Genomic DNA, 20,265 nt, shown 5'->3' with positions numbered 1-20,265 from the left:
GTAAATATTCATTAATATTTTTATTGATTAACATGTCAAATAGGAAGATCAAATAATATTTCATCATTTTTTTTCATTCAATATAATTGCACGCTAAAATAATATAAAATGGGTATCAAATATTCAAGAGAAAAATTTTCTCAAGGTGAGAAAATTTTTTTCTCAGCTGAAGTAGGTGGCACTGCTTCCCTAAAGTATCTAACAATCTTGATCAAATATAAAAATTTATTGTATCAAGTATTTATGATAAGAATTAAGAAAAAATGACCCACCTAGAATAGAATTTCTCGAAAAATTTTTACTTCGGCCTTCCTTCAGGCACCCGAAAATTTTCTTGAGCCAAGAATTTTGTTCTCCAGTCAAGAAATTTTTCTTTCTGTGTACGAAATGATAAATATCACAGTCAAAATTCTCAATTATTATACTTTCACATTTTCGACATTCACACAGCAAATATTACTGTCTAAAATAATATTTTCTTCCACGTAAAGTATAAATTATAGCATTTAAATGAAAAATATTATAAAGTGATTATTAAAATCACAATTTTACTGTTTGAAATCGTAATTTTTCCCAGTCGATCATAACTTATTATAAATCAACTATCATTTATTACAGTTTACTGTTTTCCGTGTATGACAAAAAGAAGTATTTGACTGTTAAAAAAGATAGAAATTGTTAAAAACAAATACACCTCTCGAGCTCCCCACGGTGTTATGTTATCACTACAATATTCAAGAGAGCAGGTCGTCACAACTTACGTGTAGTTGGTGAATTATTGAGCTCCCTAAAATGCAGGCACTAGTCTACTCATGTTTCGTCGGCACACAACACAACATTGCAGGGTGTCGCTACAATATTTACCACCCAGGAGTGCTGTTGCTGTTATGACGTATCATCTTAGCAACAAGATCCGAGAAAAGTCTGAAGAACTAAGCTTGTAGCTTAAAAGTATTCGCCCCGACACTCGTGTTTACTGTTTTCCACTAACGGAAAATCCGATTTCGTTGTAACTGAGCAATTTGAGCTCTCGGTTCTACAGAGCTTTTATTCCATCTTAACCCGAGCTAAACTTTTGTACTCGAGTTACCTACCTCGCCGCTTGGAAGCAGTACAGGCTCTCCTCCTTACCTCGCGAGCCGGCTCTCTGGCTCTTGGATCCCCAGCAGTATTACCAGCCCTCAGCTCTCAAACAGTTGAGCGTCTCTTGATCCTTTTTCTTTGGTGAGTGCGCACCGGAAGCGGAAACCGTGCGAGACGTAGATCCACGAGCCAGAGTAGAGAGTAGTGGCTCAAAAGTTTATCGAGTTTGTGGTCGAGTGAATCGCTTTCCACGAACAACTTTTCCTCCTCCCTTCATTCAGCTTGCCCTTCGTTTACTCTTGCTCTTTTTATCTCAATTCCCTTTCTCTCATCTAGAACTCCGGATTTCTTTCTGTCCATCCTCGGCGCATACTTTTCCGGCTTTTATTCACCCATTTCAACCCCCGTCGATCGCCGACACAAGCCACTCGGCATTTTGTACCAACTAACTCCAGTCAATATGTTTTCTTAGTCTTTTTTTTATCTTCTCTCCTCCTCCTCCTCCTCCTCCTCCTTCTTTTCTTCCAATCCCTTTATTTTTTATTATTTCAGAAGCTCGACTCGCCAAATTTCAACTTTTTTTTTTTTTTTCATCTATCCACATATAAATAAATTTTATTTTACTTTTTTCTCAAAGTTCCTTGAGCGATCCGGACGTTTGGCTCGCTCTATACTCTATACTATACTTTTTCGCCAGTACACTCTCTTTGAAGCGCCGCGTGCGAGCAATGGGATCAAGAGTAAAAAAAGCATACGCGGGCTTACGGCAAAAAGACGATGCTCTGTCGAGAGTACGAGCATTGCAACTAGAAAAGGATAAAACGAGAAAAATAAAGAATCTTAAAATAAAATAAAACTAAAGCCGCGTTTACTTTTACAGTTCACCCTACGACTATTTCTTTCATCTCTGCTTTTCTCACTCTCAATTTTTCCTCCCTATTTTTCCCTTTTCTTTCCTTTCCTACTTATTATTTCCCTTGCCACGTGCGTCTTATGGTCCGAATAGCATTCTCATTTCAGTATTTATTTTTCCAGCATGTCTAATGTCTTCTTACCATTATTTTCCGTCTCTCCGTCTCACCCTTTTGCTTTTCCTCTCACACTCACTCCTTTAGTTACACTTCCAAATAAAAGTGAACCCAGAACACAACAACTATTCGTCAAACGACAAAGTCTCGACAAGACAGACCTTTTATATTAATTTCCTTGGCAAACAATGAAAATACATATATAAATATTCTCCTCTCTCTGCTCGTGTTACTTTACACTGTTTACATATAAATACACGCATATATGGGTGATTCTCTATAAGGACGTCTTAAATCTGTACAAAATTGTCCGACCAAATTATTTTTGATTTTATTAGAAATAGTATATTACACTGTCAGGGCAGAAAGTTTGAGATTTCTGCACTGCGCGCTATGATCACGGCGCGCAGTTCAAAGCTCTCAAACTTCTGCCCGTGTAGTGTATACTATTTTTCTTTATAGTCGGTCGAAAGTACGTAAAATATTTCATGTACTGTATCGACAAAAAATTGATGCCTGCCCCTGACATTTGTGGCACGAGCGAAGCGAGTGCTGCTGGTCGGGGCTGGGGGGGGGGGGCAGGCATCAAATAAAAAAAAATTAATGTAAAATCAAATAAAAAATAATTAAAAAACATTTTTTTTTTTAATTTTTAGATTAAATAAAACTGAAATTTCTTGAATTCAACAAACATAATAAAGATTATTCTCGGTTAAAAATAGAAAAAACGAGCATATTATCTGAAAATTAACAATAATTAATAAAAATCAAATTAAATTGTTGTTACTGCGTACATTTTTCTAAATAATTAATTAATTAAATAAAGTTGATCCATTTTACACACGTCACTGTCAAACTGAATCTCAGTACAGTACAACCTGGTTATAAAGTTACATCGGATCATCTACTCACTCTTACGACAGTTATATTTTTATCTATATCTCTATCTATATATGAAATATTTCATGTAAGTAGAAGAAAGAAAGAAATATAACCAAGTTGTATTGTACCATCAATCGTAAATGATCAGCGTAAACAAAACATAGTTAGTAACAAATGACTAATGTCAGTCGCGGTAACGAAAGCATTTTATGCTCCCGCTGTTATAGAAGGCGAATGTGTAGCTTAATCAATGCACGAATCTTTAACTTTCTGCCGCGAAATAGGTGCAAAAGATGCGTACTTTCGACCAAGGTATAAAGAAAAAAAATTAACAAAGGCTAAAAAACTATCAGCTTAATCATAATAAATAAACAGCCGATTTAATTTTTGCTTTTTCGATATTTGTGTATCTTTTGCCATATAACATCACAGGGGAGTGTTTGCCAGGGGACTGTTTTTTTTATCAAATTGAGAAAAATCAAGCAAACTATTTCAATGCATTCAACTTTTCAAGCTCTCAATGAATGTTTATATTAATTAGATTAATATTAAGACTTATGAATCGAATTTTATAAATAAATTATAAATAAAAATAGTTGCCAGGGGACTGAGTTTTGAAGTGGCCCAGACACATATTTCCAGCACAAACGGTGCTTAGACACTAAATAAAATTCCGATAAAGCGCTAACAGCCCTATGGTTATTAACTCAAGGCTGCTTAGATCCTTATAAACCTTACAAAAGGTAAAATAACACGCTGGATTTTTTTTTTGGCTTTGAACTTCTGGCAGGGGACTATTCTTAAAATGCCTGGGACACACTTTGGTTTAATGAATTTAATGAAACAAATTAATTTTCGGTACTTTTTATTGAAGAAGATTGTTAGTTAACTAATTAAGTTTATAAACATTATGGACCAAATTATATATTATGGACGAATAACTTAAAATTTAATCTTAAAGTTTTAATTTTGGGAATGGGACAGCCCAGGGGACTGTTATTTCGGTGGTTTACGAATTTATAGCAAAAAATCAAAATTTATTTCATTTTAGTTTTCAATGCTCCAAATAGAAATCTTTTTTTACTTTGGTAATAAATTTTTTTTAGTAACAAAATAACAATTTTTCTAATAAAAAAATACCTGGGACATCAAAAAACATCCTTACAGAGAATCACCCATATATATCTGTATCTTGTGACTCTACCTCAATGACTGCACGGCTTAGCATATCCCAGAGGGACATCTCACCCGAGTAAACTCCGTACACTCGATACACAGACCGGAGAAATTTCAAAAGCGGGTGGTAGCAACAGTAGTTGGATAGAAGAGAAGGTTACACACGCGGTTGCTTCTCTTGAGCAATCCCCGATCGAGAGCGTCAATCCGAAGAGTCAGAGAGGTGCGACAAAGACTGTCTAACGGACAGATGAAAGTTAAGACAGAGGTCGTGCCGGGCAAGAGCAAGAGCAACAACGAAGAGGGTATAATACACGAGTAATAGAGTAAGAGGAACTGAACAGTTTCGATGTAGTACTAGGCACGTAGTATGGGTGAGCTTGCAAGTAGGTCCTGTGATTGTTTTGGCTTTGATCTTGGATCAATTTACCGGGTGTACGCGTATGCCTTTACTGTGCTCCTCTTATCTCTTCGCTCCCCCTAAACAGCCTTGGAAGCTTGAATGTCTTCTCCAAAGCTCCAGCCCGCTATAGAAGTAATCGTCCTTCCAGAAAACGGTCTCCCTCTGCTACTGCTCGCTCCTCTACTCGATTCTACCATCCGTCTTAAACTCCACTTGCTTCTATTGATGCTGCACATCTTCTGTCGGGCCAAACGATACGGTTGACATCCTCAAGACTATTTTATCAACGTATTATGATGACTACAGACAGACTCTGAGCTGCTGACTGTTAGAATCTACAGAGTACAGTCGTCCTGGTAAATACACACCGGTATACAGCTTTTGAGTCCTCTTGAGTCTCCGGAGATTCAATAGACATTTATATACCCAGTGCTTTTATATATTTGATACGCCTGCGGTGTACTGTACAGTATGTTTTCTTTACTTTATTCATGTGTGAATAAACCGTGGTGCTTGACGGATGAAGAAAGTTTTAATCAAGTTAGTCTCATGTATTTTACTCTCCTTCTCTTTCTCTCTATGGAGTTTCGCGAAACCAAATCTCGAATACTAGTGAGCACTCGGTATAAGTGACTAGGTATACATTTGTACTTCACTGTATGTGTGTTTATTAAAGGTACCAAATGCTTTTCCGACGCTGACTGAGTATTAGTCTCTAGAGTTTATTACTTTTGATAAAATATGTAATGTTATTATGTGGAGAGAATATTAAACAAAAGTATTAACAAACTTCAAAATAATATTACACTGAGAGACAATTTTATTTAATAGTAATAAAATTTTAATATTATTTAATAAATATAAATAAAAATTTTCTTAAATACTAATATATGGGTGATTCTCTGTAAGGATGTTTTTTGCTGTCCCAGGCATTTTTTTATTAGAAAAATTGTTTTGTTACTAAAAAAAATTTATTACCAAAGTAAAAAAACATTTCTATTTGGAGCATTGAAAACTAAAATGAAATAAATTTTGATTTTTTGCTATAAATTCGTAAACCACCGAAATAACAGTCCCCTGGGCTGTCCCATTCCCAAAATTAAAACTTTAAGATTAAATTTTAAGTTATTCGTCCATAATATATAATTTGGTCCATAATATTTATAAACTTAATTAGTTAACTAACAATCTTCTTCAATAAAAAGTACCGAAAATTAATTTGTTTCATTAAATTCATTAAACCAAAGTGTGTTCCAGGCATTTTAAGAACAGTCCCCTGCCAGAAGTTCAAAGCCAAAAAAAATCCAGCGTGTTATTTTACCTTTTGTAAGGTTTATAAGGACCTAACTAGCCTTGAGTTAATAACCATAGGGCTGATAACGCTTTATCGGAATTTTATTTAGTGTCTAAGCACCGTTTGTGCTGGAAATATGTGTCTGGGCCACTTCAAAACTCAGTCCCCTGGCAACTATTTTTATTTATAATTTATTTATAAAATTCGATCCATAAGTCTTAATATTATTCTAATTAATGTAAGCATTCATTGAGAACTTGAAAAGTTGAATGCATTGAAATAGTTTGCTTGATTTTTTTCAATTTGATAAAAAAAAACAGTCCCCTGGCAAACAGTCCCCTGTGATGTTATATGGCAAAAGATACACAAATATCGAAAAAGCAAAAATTAAATCGGCTGTTTATTTATTATGATTAAGCTGATATTTTTGTAGCCCTTGTTAATTTTTTTTCTAATAAAACCAAAAATAATTTGGTCGGACAATTTTGTACAGATTTAAGACGTCCTTATAGAGAATCACCCTTATATACCTTAATAAATTAAATTGATCAATATTAATTTTTTTTTTGAGATTATTTGCTTACTGTCAAACTTTTGGAACAAGTACACACTACGCGTATTAATGACAGCAAACGAAAGCGACGCTCGTGGTTATTTTAATAAACACATATTAGTATTCAAGAAAATTTTATCAAATACTAATAAAATTTTATTTATGTGAAATATAATTTTATTATTATTAACTAAGTTTTTTTTCAAGTCCAAAAGAAACTTTTTTATTACTATTAAATAAAATTATCTCTCAGTGTACTAAATAATTATTTTATGAAGCGCTCATGTGCGAGCAGGCTTTAAAAGAATTAAAAGTTAATTTTAAAATTAAAAATTCTCCTTTATCTAAATAATTATTTACAGTATATTTTAAAATTTAAATATAAATAATTATTGGACGAATTAAACGTCGAAATTTCACTTAGTAACATTTGTGAGCTAAACGATGAAAATGAATTTATTCGACTTAACAGATCGTACATATAAATGTCCGTTAATATTGTCCGGCAATGTGTAAGCGTGAATGCGCATAACGAGGGCTCTCTAATAATTACAGGCTTCGAACCCACTATAAGCCCGTGGAATTAGCGCATTTGCATTTAATGCGTTTCGCGCGGGACAGCTCGTGCGAACTTCCAAATGCTGCGAGCTGTTGGTTGTTGCTCTCTACTCGAACTACAACTACGGATTCGTAAATTATTTCCGATTCCAATATTGGACCGGCTGATTGCGTATTGCCGACACACTCGCTTTTCCGGCATACAGTTACTTTTTTTTTATCTTTATTTTTGCTGCTTCCTTTGTAGTCCTTCCTTCCTCTTGTCTACTATTCTCGATTATTTTTATTTATTTTTTGCTGCATCTTTTTTAGTTGACCCAACTGCCGAGAATGGGACTGCTAAATTGTAACTATTTTTCAGAATTCTCATTCTCATGCTAATGCACTCGACGATTCAACCCCTCGAGGGCTGAGAATAGTAATCCATTTCCGCTACTAACTTTTTAACAATTTATTTCAATGTCATTGTGTCCAAACAAACGATTATGTACTGCTATTATTTTTTTATATTTTCATTTTCATTTTTTATAACTTATTCAATTATAATATTTTATTTTTATTTATATATTTATTTTTTATACAAAGTCAACTCCATTTAAAATAAATTATTATTTTTTTGAGTTAAAAAAATTTATTTTAGAGTCAAGAATTTTTGATAATTACTTATAAGTGGGGTCAATCCCATTTTTGGCCATAATTGGGTCAAAAATTAACATTTTTAAATTTTTTCTTTCGATTCTGCTTGATTTTACGGCGCATTTATGATTAAAAATGTCGTAAAAGAAAAAAATAAAGATAAGGATAGTTTTTTTGCCTTTAAAAGATGTTTTTGGATAAAATTTCTATTATATCTTCTTTTGATGTTTTTGATGTTTTTTTTTTTTTTTAAATTACATAAAAAAACTAATAATTAAAAAAAAAATAAATATCAGAATTTTTTAAAAAATTTATAAATTTTTTTGTAAAATTTGTTTAAATTGTGATAGTAAACTTTTTTTTTTTAATCGTTCATTTTTTGATGTATTTAAAAAAAAAAAATATATCAATAAAATCAAATAGAAATTTCATTGAAAAAAATGAAAATTAAATTTGGCCCTCATTTTTTTGGATAAAATTTCTATTTTATTTATTTTTTGAAAAATACATAAAAAAATGAACAATTAAAAAAAAATTGAATATCACAATTTTCTAAAAAATTTATAAATTTTTTAAAAAATTTGTTAAAATTGTGATCAACTTTTTTTTTAATTATTCATTTTTTTATGTATTAAAAAAAAATACATCAATAAAATTAAATAGAAATTTCGTTCGAAAAAATTAAAATGGTTGACCCTAGTCAATATTTCCCAAATTTTTTTTTTCCTTTAAATAATTTTCACAAAAAAATTTAATTCCATGACAGGACAAATAAGTAATGACTAACACTCTAAAAGTAACAAGACCAGCATAATAATAATTTTAATTATGTCAAAATATTTAAGTAGGATTTAAAAATTTAAAAGAAATATAAATAAGGTGTAACTTGAAGAAAAAAAAAAGTTAAAGGAAAACATGATAAAACTTTTAGCACGTATTTTATCATATACAAAGTTTTTTAATAAACCACCTTAAAAATTCGCGCATCAGGGGAATCCCTGTGTGACGAAGAGAATGGTGGGCGATGAGAGGAGCTTTCTCACCCTCGATTATATTTAAAATCCCCTTGTTGATTTCAATATCATACAAAGTACGAGAGGAGGGTAATGGATAACAGCTTCTCAATCCATCTGTCCTGTCTCTCGGTTAATGCATTTCAACTTTTTTTAAGCTCTCACAAAAGCCAAATAGCACTGGGAAAAACTCAAACATTTATTTCTACACATACATACCTATATATATATATTATACAGAAAAAGAAATGTGTACTTAAAGAATGATAGAAACGAGCGTAAATTGTCGAGAGCACAAAAGACAGAACAGCGTCAAGAGAAGAGGGAGTCGATGCTGATGGACTTGATGCCAAAGGCAAAACTCCGTAAAATTGAAATTAATGAATGACCAGGTCTTCCCATCCACTCGCTCGCTCGGCGAGCTGATGCGGCGTACTACCCTCGTCTACTTTCAACAAAGAGGGATTGATATCCTCTGAGGATGAAATGCTATTCCTACTGCTAGAAGCTTTACTTTTCCTGACAGTACAGTCCTCAAATATATATATATATATGTATCCTCAGAACAGAATTCGTATCACTGAGAAGCCTCACCGGCTAAATAATAATGGTACTCATAGATATACAGCATTGTTGTAAGAAGCTTTAATAACGTAATATCGTTATTACAGATTTTTCCCTCAGGTTTTATACAAAAGTCCAAGAAAATTATTTTTACCTCTCTATTATCTTTATACTTTTACTAAAATATGTTTTTATTATCATAAAAAATAATCCAATCTACTGCAGATTATCCGTAATAGAATTTTTTATTATTCGATCCTTTAATCCATTACTTTATATTAAGGATAAAACTTTCAATTTTTTTTTGTTATTACTTCAAGTGATATTGAAGCTCTAGAAACGTGATTTTTTTGAAGTTATACTTCTTTAGTTAACTCATATACAGGCTAGTCGCAAAGTATCCAACGAAACGTTGTTATTTTCAAATTCGATAGAAATACCATTTAATATGAAATATATTAATAATCAATTCTAAGAAGTGATCAATTAAATATTTTAGTTTTTATATAACTTGATAATAATTTTTTTCAACTAATATGTTTTTAAAAATAATAATAATTTCATCAATTAAAATATTTGAACTAAAATACAAATATTGTAGTGCCTGATATATTTAGGTATCTTTTTATTGAGTTAATAATTTTTTAATACATACTTAATCATTTTGTTTATCGAATCTAATAATTCTGTCCATATTTTTTTAAATTTATATTATAGACCATTTTGATAATTTTCTCGAATTTTATTGGAAACAAAATCTAGTTTCGTAACTACAATATTTGTCTTTTAATTCATGTAATTAATATTATTTTTAAATAAATATTATTTAAACGGATATTATCACTAGGTTAAATAATAAATACCCTGTTTAAAAATATTCATTGAAAAAAATTCACTGTCATGAGATTTGAATTTTTTTCAATAATTCCAATTGATTTCAATTTCTAAGTATATATATATATAGATAAATAATTTGCATAGAGCGAATTTTTTTAATTTTTTTCAATGAATATTTTTAAACAGGCTCATGAACTATTTTATAAGAAACATATACTTTAAATAAATAATTAGAATATTTTATAATTATCGATTGTAAACTATTGATATTTTACAACTCCAAAATTAGTTGATTCAAAAAAATCTTAAATAATTTTATATTTATACGGTATAGCTAAATTTTTACTATAATAAAACCTTTTTGAATTTTTTTAACATTTTTCTTCGATCATTTTTGCATTTTTTTTTTTAATCTAAAAATAATTTTATTTACAATAAAAAATGAATAAATTTCAGACAACCGACCCGTGTGATAAAGCGAGAGCGATGGCGATCCCGAGATCAGCACTCTATTGCCGAAGTGTCATTCAAGAAGGGACATTCGGAAGAGTTTATAAGGGTTCGCTGAACATCGCCGGTCGAGAACAAGAAGTTATCATCAAAACGGTAACAGGTGAGCTAACAGCTTTCAAAACATAAACACCCTTAACACAATACCTATATCCTTGCTATGTCCCAAATCGCCTGATGCCTCATAATATAATTATCCGGGATCAAACTTTACTACTTGCGGTAAAGTAGATAACAGCATCCATAACAATAACTTATCAACTTACGAGGGCATAAATATTGATTCTGAAAATAATAACGCGTAAATATTTCAACAGAAGTGGCATCAGCTTACCAAGCCTCACTGCTGGTGGTGGAAGGCTCCCAATTAGCGGGCCTAGTGCACGGGAACATAGCGTCACTGGTGGCTGCATGCCTGGACAATCCATGTCCGCTGTTGGCTTACGCGAGTTCACCCAGCGAGCTAAATCTCAAGACCTACCTTACCGACGGGTTTCATCATCCAGTTACCCGCGATTTGGTAAATGTCGGTGTGCAGGTGTCTCGTGCTGGCGCTTTTCTACACGGCCGCGGTCTCTTGCACAGGTAAGGACTTCATCCTTGCCTTTTTGTTATTGAACACTGACAGAAGGATTTAATAAGATTTTAATGATTTAGTAACAAACCTTTAATTACCAAATATTTAGTAACAAGTACTAAATTATTTATTAAAGCCCATTTAGTTCCACCAAATAAATATTTAGTAGTATTTAACAAATGATTTATTGCTACTCAATAAATCGTTTATTGGTATCAAAGAAATTAATTTTTTAGCTAATTTTAGCGTGTAACCTAACTTTTTAATTTAAAATAAATAAAAATATTAATTAAAATAAATAATTTTAAGTAAAAATATAAGGTATTATAAAGAAAAGAATCTCATTAAATTATATTTTTTTGTTTGAGACATTTATAATATTTAAAATTAAACAAGTTTTTATCAATAATAGACAAATTAAAAAATTTAAACTGAACTCCACTGAGAAAAGATATAAATAGGTGATTCTCTGCAAGGACGTCTTAAATCTGTACAAAATTGTCCGACCAAATTATTTTTGATTTTATTAGAAAAAAAATTAACAAGGGCTACAAAAATATCAGCTTAATCATAATAAATAAACAGTAGGGGTGTGCGAATATCGTTTCGAATCGAATCGAATCGAATATTGATATTCGATTCGAAATTCGACGAATAATTCGAAAAATTTCGAATAATTCGAAAAAATTTGAATACTCCGAAAAATTCGAATAATTCGAAAATTTTCGAATACCCCGAATAGTTCGAAAAATTCGCGAATCATCGAAATATTACTGGATCTTCTATTGTTTCCAATTTGAATTTCATTACATAGTGTATAAAAATATTATATTTATAAATTTATTTATTTACTAGCTGTTACCCGCCCTCTCCACTGGGCACTTTATAGAATTGTATTTTTAGATTTAGACATGAAATTTAATTGAAGTATTGTTTTGACTTGCACAGATTTCAAATTCCATCGGATTGGCCTGTACCTTTTAACTATGTAATTATTCTAGCTAATATTCATTGTAACGTTTAATATGCAATCACTGTAACATTCCCGTCATTTCTTAATTAATAACTTTTTAAAATACAAAGGAAGAAGCGCGCTCGATTTTCTAGTTTTCTATACAAAATAGATGTCACGGAAAAAAATTTGTATTAACGGAAAATTCGTCGCGCACTTTTTAAGCTAGGCAGATTTCAACTTCACTTATGAGACCTGCAATTACTTTAACTGAAACTTTCAATGCTGGAATTTGAAATCTGTGCAAGTCAAAACAATACTCCAATTGAATTTCGTGTCTAGATCTTAAAATACAATTCTATAAGGTGCTCAATGGAGCGGGCGGGTAACAGCTAGTGAATAAATAAATTTATAAATATAATTTATAAATATAATATAATATTTTTATACACGATCTAATGGGATTCAAATTGGAAACAATAGAAGATCCAGTAATATTTCGATGATTCATATATCAGCCATATATTAAAGCAAATTTTAAGGGAGTTGGGAAAGAACGGATAGAAAAGGGGGAAAGGAGGACCTACTCAGTGGGGAATTTTTTCCGTAATTGAAAAAATAATCAGACAGCCCAGACTGGGAATCGAACCCAGATCTCTCGGTTACGCGCCAAAGGGGCTCTTCCAGTTAGGCTATCCGAGACAAGTACTGACTATTTTATTCAGTCACGTATATAAGTGTTATTTTCGAAACTTTTCGAATTTTTTCGAATTATTCGTCGAATTTCGAATAATTCGAAAATTTGAATTATTCGATTTCGAATTTCGAATCGAATATTAATATTCGATTCGGAACGAATAATTCGTAAGTTCGAATTATTCGCACACCCCTAATAAACAGCCGATTTAATTTTTGCTTTTTCGATGTTTGTGTATCTTTTGCCATATAACATCACAGGGGACTGTTTGCCAGGGGACTGTTTTTTTTATCAAATTGAGAAAAATCAAGCAAACTATTTCAATGCATTCAACTTTTCAAGTTCTCAATGAATGTTTACATTAATTAGAATAATATTAAGACTTATGGATCCAATTTTATAAATAAATTATAAATAAAAATAGTTGCCAGGGGACTGAGTTTTGAAGTGGCCCAGACACATATTTCCAGCACAAACGGTGCTTTGACACTAAATAAAATGCCGATAAAGCGCTAACAGCCCTATGGTTATTAACTCAAGGCTGCTTAGGTCCTTATAAACCTTACAAAAGGTAAAATAACACGCTGAATTTTTGGCTTTGAACTTCTGGCAGGGGACTGTTCTTAAAATGCCTGGGACAAACTTTGGTTTAATGAATTTAATGAAACAAATTAATTTTCGGTACTTTTTATTGAAGAAGATTGTTAGTTAACTAATTAAGTTTATAAACATTATGGACCAAATTATATATTATGGACGAATAACTTAAAATTTAATCTTAAAGTTTTAATTTTGGGAATGGGACAGCCCAGGGGACTGTTATTTCGGTGGTTTACGAATTTATAGCAAAAAAAAACTAAAATTTATTTCATTTTAGTTTTCCATGCTCCAAATAGAAAGGTTTTTTTACTTTCGTAATAAATTTTTTTTAGTAATAAAATAACAATTTTTCTGATCATAAAAATGCCTGGGACATTTATTGGGAGTATGTGTGTTTTTAAAGGTTAAATAAATCTCCCAAAATCGAGCTGAATAAAATAATTTGAGTTAGTGAATAGGTTATGTATCACATGAACATTGGAATTAATGCATAGCCATCTACCGACAATACTTGCCAAAGAAATATTTAGTACCTGTTACTAAATATTATTTGGTGGAACTAAATATCTATTTCCATGTAATAAGGCTTTGTTCATCTAAAGAAATCATTTTTTAAACTGTAACAAATAAAATTGATGGGTACAAAATATTTGTTTCTCCCAAATTAATGACTAGTAGTACTCCGTACTAAATCCTTCTATCAGTAAACAAGTTAAAAATTGCTAATTATAAATAAAATAAAATGAAATATTTTACTAAACAACAGGGACATTGCAACAAGAAACTGCTTAATAGAGCCGAATAACTTCCGAGTTCGTTTAGCAGACGCAGCATTGGCCCGAGACCTGTTCCCCCAGGACTATCATTGTCTTGGTGACAATGAAAACCGACCAATTAGATGGATGGCTTTGGAAAGTCTCGAGCATAATCAATACAGTACGGCTACCGATGTTGTAAGTTATTGCAATTACCGTCTTACCATCCCCTCGAGACTCAACTTAGCATTAAGCTCTGTACAATTAGCCTACAGTATAAAATTAATTACTGGTTTTAAAAACAACTGTCAACTTTTAAAAAAGTGCACTTTACTTATATTGCAATTGAATGGGGAGCAAATGAATGCAATGGGAAATATATTTTTCAGTGGTCTTTTGGCGTGTTCCTGTGGGAATTGGCAACAATGGGCGGGCAGCCCTACGTAGAGGTGGATCCCTTCGAAATGATGGCCTGTCTGAGAGACGGCTACCGACTTGTTCAACCCCGCCCTTGTCCAGATGAGCTTTTTGCCGTGATGGCAGTCTGTTGGCTGGGAATGGCTCGGGACAGGCCAACTATGCCCCAGCTTCTTGCCTATCTTCAGGAGTTCTACGACGCGCTCGGTGGATTTATCTGAGGTGTTTGCTGAATAATAGATGCTAGTAAATCAGAGATATAGATATGAGTTGGGACTGGAGATATCTAGTCAGCTCAAGATTGATATGGACAATTAAAAATTTTTAATTACATTTTATGTACTGATATTTTGAAGCCAGGAATGTTAACTTTCAGGGTCGAATATTTTTTTTTAGTTTTTTAGGGGGTAAGATAAATTATTATAAATTTTAATGATGTATTATATTTATATATACGTATAGTATGGTGACAAATAATCACGTGGATTGTTCCGTGCCCAAAATTAAACATAGAACCTGTAACACTTTTTTTTTTTTATTTTTATAGTGTCAATTTTTTATAAAATTTTTAAATTAAAAATAGTTTTGTCAGAGAAACTTTGATAAGCGTTTTTCGGTTCCGTGATTAAGGATAATCTTTCAAGTTTTTCTGTACAATTATTCTTCTTATTGTATAATGATACGTATTTATTTTTATACGCCATTAAAGCTCCAGAGACATTAATTAAGAGGGCAATAAGTCGTAAGATAACTATCGCTGTCTATTTTATTTTTTTTTTTACTTTTATCAGAGCAATGAGTGGAGTAGAAGTCGGAAAAGCGGGCGCAGGAGAAACAAAAAAGGACTATTTTTTATTAAAGACAATTCGCCACATCGAGCACAGAGTATTATTTTTTTTTTGCTCACGTCGCCGGCAACTAGCCAGAAGTGAGAGGAAAAGGACGATGGTGAAATAGGGTGAGTTACAAATTGCAACTCGAGAGTGCCACTTTGGTGGTAAGGTTCACGAAAATCAACAAATAACAAAACAAAAATTAATCTGATGGCAATTAAAATTGAAAATCTTAATTTTTAACACACTGATGAAAAAATTCTTGAGACAAGAAAAATGTACATTGAGAAAAAAATTAACTTGACTCAAGAGTCAAAATGTTGAACCAAGAATACCATTTTGAAGAAAATGATTTTCTTGCACTGATAGAAGGATTTCTTAGCATTTAAGAAGATTTTTAGGCGTGTGCGAATATTCGAGTTTACGAATAATTCGCCTCGAATTCGAATCGAATTATTCGATTCGAATTTCGAATCGAATATTCGAATACTCGAATCGTTCGAATGAATCGTTCGAATAATTCGAATAGTTCGAATAATTCGAATCGTTCGAATAATTCGAATCGTTCGAATAGCTCAAATAATTCAAACAGTCGTTTTCTGTTAATAAACTGATTAATTTTTGTGTAAAAATTAATTTGTTTTATTTTATTTGACTAAATAAAGTCTTCATAATTATTCGATAGTAAAGTCTGCTTATTATTTGTAATAAATATCTCTTGGTGTATTCGGACTCCCCGCCTCGGGGCACCTCGCTATTTTGACATTTTTCCGGAAAAATTCGATTTCTTTAATAAATGAGATCTACAGGCACGATAGATCAGACATTGAAAAAGTGTAAATATAGACTATGGAAATTCTATAGCTTTATCTCTAGCTAAGATTATTTAAATTAATTTATTTTTCTCTTAACTGAAATAAATTACGTCTATAGCTATATTACATTATAGTAATATTTTACATAGCCCACATGAATTTTTATGAATTTTATATATTCCACAAATATGGGAAATATCATATAGGTTTATAAAATATATGAAAAAAATCGTGTGCGTACTCAAATGAAAGGTCTCGATGAGCGTAACATCAGGATGAGCTTATGTCTTAAAAATGTCAAGAATTGAAGAATGACTTTGTATTTTGTCTACTGATGATATGTTTAACGAACGATACAAGCTCATCCTCGAGTTACACTTATCGAGATCTATCATTTAAATACCCACACGAATTTTTATATATTTTATATATTTCACAAATATGATACACAGTAAAAAATTTTGCGTCATTGCGTCAAAAAATTATGTGTTAAAATTTTGTGTTAAATATTTAACACTTTTATGTGTAAATTTAACATTAATTGTGTTAAATTAACACAGAAAAATGTTAAATTAACACAAAAGTGTAAATATTTAACATAAAATTTTTAACACAAAATTTTTGACGCAATGACGCAAAATTTTTACTGTGTAAATATCATATCTATAAAATCTTTTATTAAAAAGCTTATGCGACGTATTCATTGTTGTCGCTTTTCATTGCTACCTTTACACTCTTCTTTCAATGTCTGAACCATCGTGTCGTAGATCTTATTTAAAATAAAATCGAATTTTCCCGGAGAAATGTCAAAATGACGAGGTGCCCCGAAACAGGGGGTCCGAATTCACCAAGAAATATTTATTACAAATATAATAAGCAGCCTTTACTATCAAATAATTATGAATACTCCTTTAGTCAAATAAAATCAAACGAATTAATTTTTACATAAAAATTAGTTGGTTTATCGACAGAAAACGACTGTTTCAATTATTTAAAATATTCGAACTATTCGAATTATTCGAACTATTCGAATTATTCGAACTATTCGAATTATTCGAACTATTCGAATCATTCAAACTATTCGAATTATTCGAACTATTCGAATTATTCAAACTATTCGAATATTCGATTCGAATTTCGAATCGAATAGTACTATTCGATTCGATTCGATTCGAACACTATTCGCACACCCCTAATTTTTGTATTTAAGAAATCATTTCTTGAATATTATTTCTTAGTATTTAAAAAATATTTCTTATTTTTTATAGTATTTAAAAAATATACTAAGAAATATATCGCGTTACTAGAATCATAAGGGCGTAAAAAATTTTTTTTTGCTCCAATCAATGTAAAAATGTTGGAAATATTAACATCTATGGAAAAAACGAAAAAAAAAATTTTTTTTGTGATACGCCCTTATGGTTTTAAGAAAACATTTTTCTAAAACCATAAGGGCGTATCCTGTTTTTTCGGTTTATTATCAATTATAGGTCGGAGTAAGAAAAAAAATTGCAAAGGTGATAGAAATTATCACTCCACAACTTAATTTATATCAACAAATATTTATTTGAGTGAAAAAACGAATAAAAAATTAAGAAAAAATAAATTCATAACAACTTGAGAACAATCGGTATGTCTTCAAGTTAATAAAATTACCCTCAAAGTTTTTCAAAATTGATTTTTTTTTACTTCAGATCTATTTACAATTAACAAAAGAGTTTTGTAAGCCATTTAGAACTGTAATTTTAAAAAAGATATTCAAAAAGAACTTTATTCTTGAGAATTGTTATGATTCTTCAATACCAATATCTTGGATCAAGTTTGATGATCTAAATCATTTTTGTACATCAGGCACTGTCCCACAAAATATCATCGGTATTATTAAAGTTTAATTTTCAGCCATGGTCATAGTTTATAAATTTTTTCGTCATTATCTAGTTAAAAAAAAAATTAAGAAATCTTTTTTTTTACTTTTATTATCTTAGACACAGATGATCCTGACCATAAAGGCGTATCTCAAAAAAAAATTTTTTTTTCGTTTTTTCCATAGATGTTAATGTTTTCAATATTTTTACATTGATTGGAGCAAAAAAAATTTTTTTATACGCCCTTATGGTTCTACAGAACCATAAGGGCGTATAAGGTTCTGTAGAACCATAAGGGCGTATATTTTGAGATACGCCCTTATGGTTTTAGTAACGCGATATATATTTCTTAAATGCTAAGAAATATTTCTTTAATACTAAGAAATATTTTTTAAATACTAAGAAATGATGTTTAAAAAATGATTTCTTAAATACAAAGAAATCTTGTTGAGACAAGAAAAATTTACTTAAATCAAGAATAATTTCTTGGCTCAAGAATTTATTCTCTTAACTCAAGAAAGTTATTTTCTTCAAAATAGTACTCTTGGTTCAAGATTTCGCTCTTGAGTCAAATTGATTTTTTTATCAGTGCATAATTTATAGTTAAAGTTGAGAAAGAGCTAGCGACTCTTAACTTCTTTCTAGCTGCCGAAGACGTCGGGGTGAAATGTCTTGGGCACGAAGAGTTGATATGATCCACGTGGAATATTGATATGATGTAAAGGATGTTTAAATTTTATCTAACTTAAATATTATAGGAATAATAATATTATTAACAACAGCAACAACTATTTGACCCAATCCGGGTGGTATTTTCCAAACGCTGAAAGTAAAAGTTGTGCTATTTATAATTGACGCTCAACCGCGAGCTGCTTTAATCAAACCGTATCTCAATAAGTCTGATGATTAAACGAGATTAAAAGAGATTCATAAATTTAAAATAAGAATAACAACATAAATCGAATATATATATATATATATATATATATATATATCTTGGAATTGAAAATTAATAGAATAACTCTTTATTTTATTACTATTTGTTTGCGTAATGATCATTTATAATTTAACAGTCGATTTATCGGAAGATGAATTTATAGAAGGTACTGAATAAATTATCTTGAGTGTATCAGAATATAAAAAGTAAAATTATCTAATTTTTATTCTCGATTCCGACAAAAATATATAGGTATTAATATTGAATAAACTACTAATGAAAGTTTCTCCGTGCGTTTGCGCAAACATTTATACATATATATGAATGTATTTAATAAATACTATTTATGTTATGTGCATATTTGAAGTAGTAATAATGAGCGTTCAGATCATAAAAAATGTTTGTTATTAGCTTAAACGCCACTGAAGAAATTGATATGACATGAATGACTTGTATAAATAAATATAAGTAAATAAAATAATAAATAAATATATATATTATTCAAAGTGAGTAAGTTATAAGTAAAGATAAATCTCTTCTAGTGGGTAAGAATGAAAGACAATTGATAAAATCACTTAGAGTGGAATCAGCGAATAGTTGTTGTTAAACGACTTGTTGATTTCCGTAGAGGGAACGAGGCCAATAAATGCGAAACTCGATCGCTCTTGACTCACGTAAATCTTTCTTTCCATCGAAGCGCCTGTCCTCAATTACGAAACTCGGATATTTGCAAGCATTCAATACTGCTCTGTACTCTGTACGACAATGATGGCGACCAACTGGAGAGATAGATTTACTGGAGGTATCTAACAGACTTACTCCTATCCGATATTATATATATATATATATATATATATATATATATATATATATATATATATATATATATATATATATATGAATATAAATGTACGTATTAGTTATTTGCGTTTAAAGTTAACACGATTAAGCTCCTCCGACTCGGAAAATACTTTGTAAATCCCATTGTCGTATTTGACCTTCGATTATATAAATATTTATATATATTTATTTATTTAAATACGAATAATAAATATAAATACCGTAATAGGAATTTAATATTATGAAAAATTGCGCAAACTACTTTTTAATTAAGGATTTATATAGTTACCCGTATAAATATTTGTAAGGTTTTGATAATTGGGTGAAAGTACTTTGTCATGTGCGAAAATATTGTTAAGGCTTTTTTTTTGTATTTTTTTTATTTAAAATTGCGATAAAATCGAAGATTTAGACAGAAAAATTGAAAAATACTGACATTA

At 30.7% G+C, this 20,265-nt stretch overlaps 1 protein-coding gene across 4 annotated transcripts in view; it reads left to right on the top strand.

Annotated features, from left to right (window-relative positions):
* Positions 1 to 15,366, top strand: part of LOC123269049 (tyrosine-protein kinase Drl) — a 238,310-nt gene extending 222,944 nt beyond the window's left edge. For 3 of the 4 annotated variants that reach the window (XM_044734562.1, XM_044734568.1, XM_044734552.1), the window contains 4 exons: positions 10,484 to 10,640; positions 10,855 to 11,122; positions 14,130 to 14,316; positions 14,508 to 15,366. In XM_044734562.1, the coding sequence (XP_044590497.1) occupies positions 10,484 to 10,640; positions 10,855 to 11,122; positions 14,130 to 14,316; positions 14,508 to 14,756 (861 nt within the window). In that variant the 3' untranslated portion in view covers positions 14,757 to 15,366. The remainder of the gene's footprint in view (positions 1 to 10,483; positions 10,641 to 10,854; positions 11,123 to 14,129; positions 14,317 to 14,507) is intronic. The other variant, XR_006510346.1, reaches the window with a different exon arrangement.
* The last annotated feature ends 4,899 nt before the right edge of the window (positions 15,367 to 20,265 follow it).

Source organism: Cotesia glomerata, linkage group LG1, assembly GCF_020080835.1.
Source record: "Cotesia glomerata isolate CgM1 linkage group LG1, MPM_Cglom_v2.3, whole genome shotgun sequence".
NCBI classification, from domain to species: domain Eukaryota; kingdom Metazoa; phylum Arthropoda; class Insecta; order Hymenoptera; family Braconidae; genus Cotesia; species Cotesia glomerata.
This window is presented reverse-complemented; position numbering and strand designations above follow the sequence as displayed.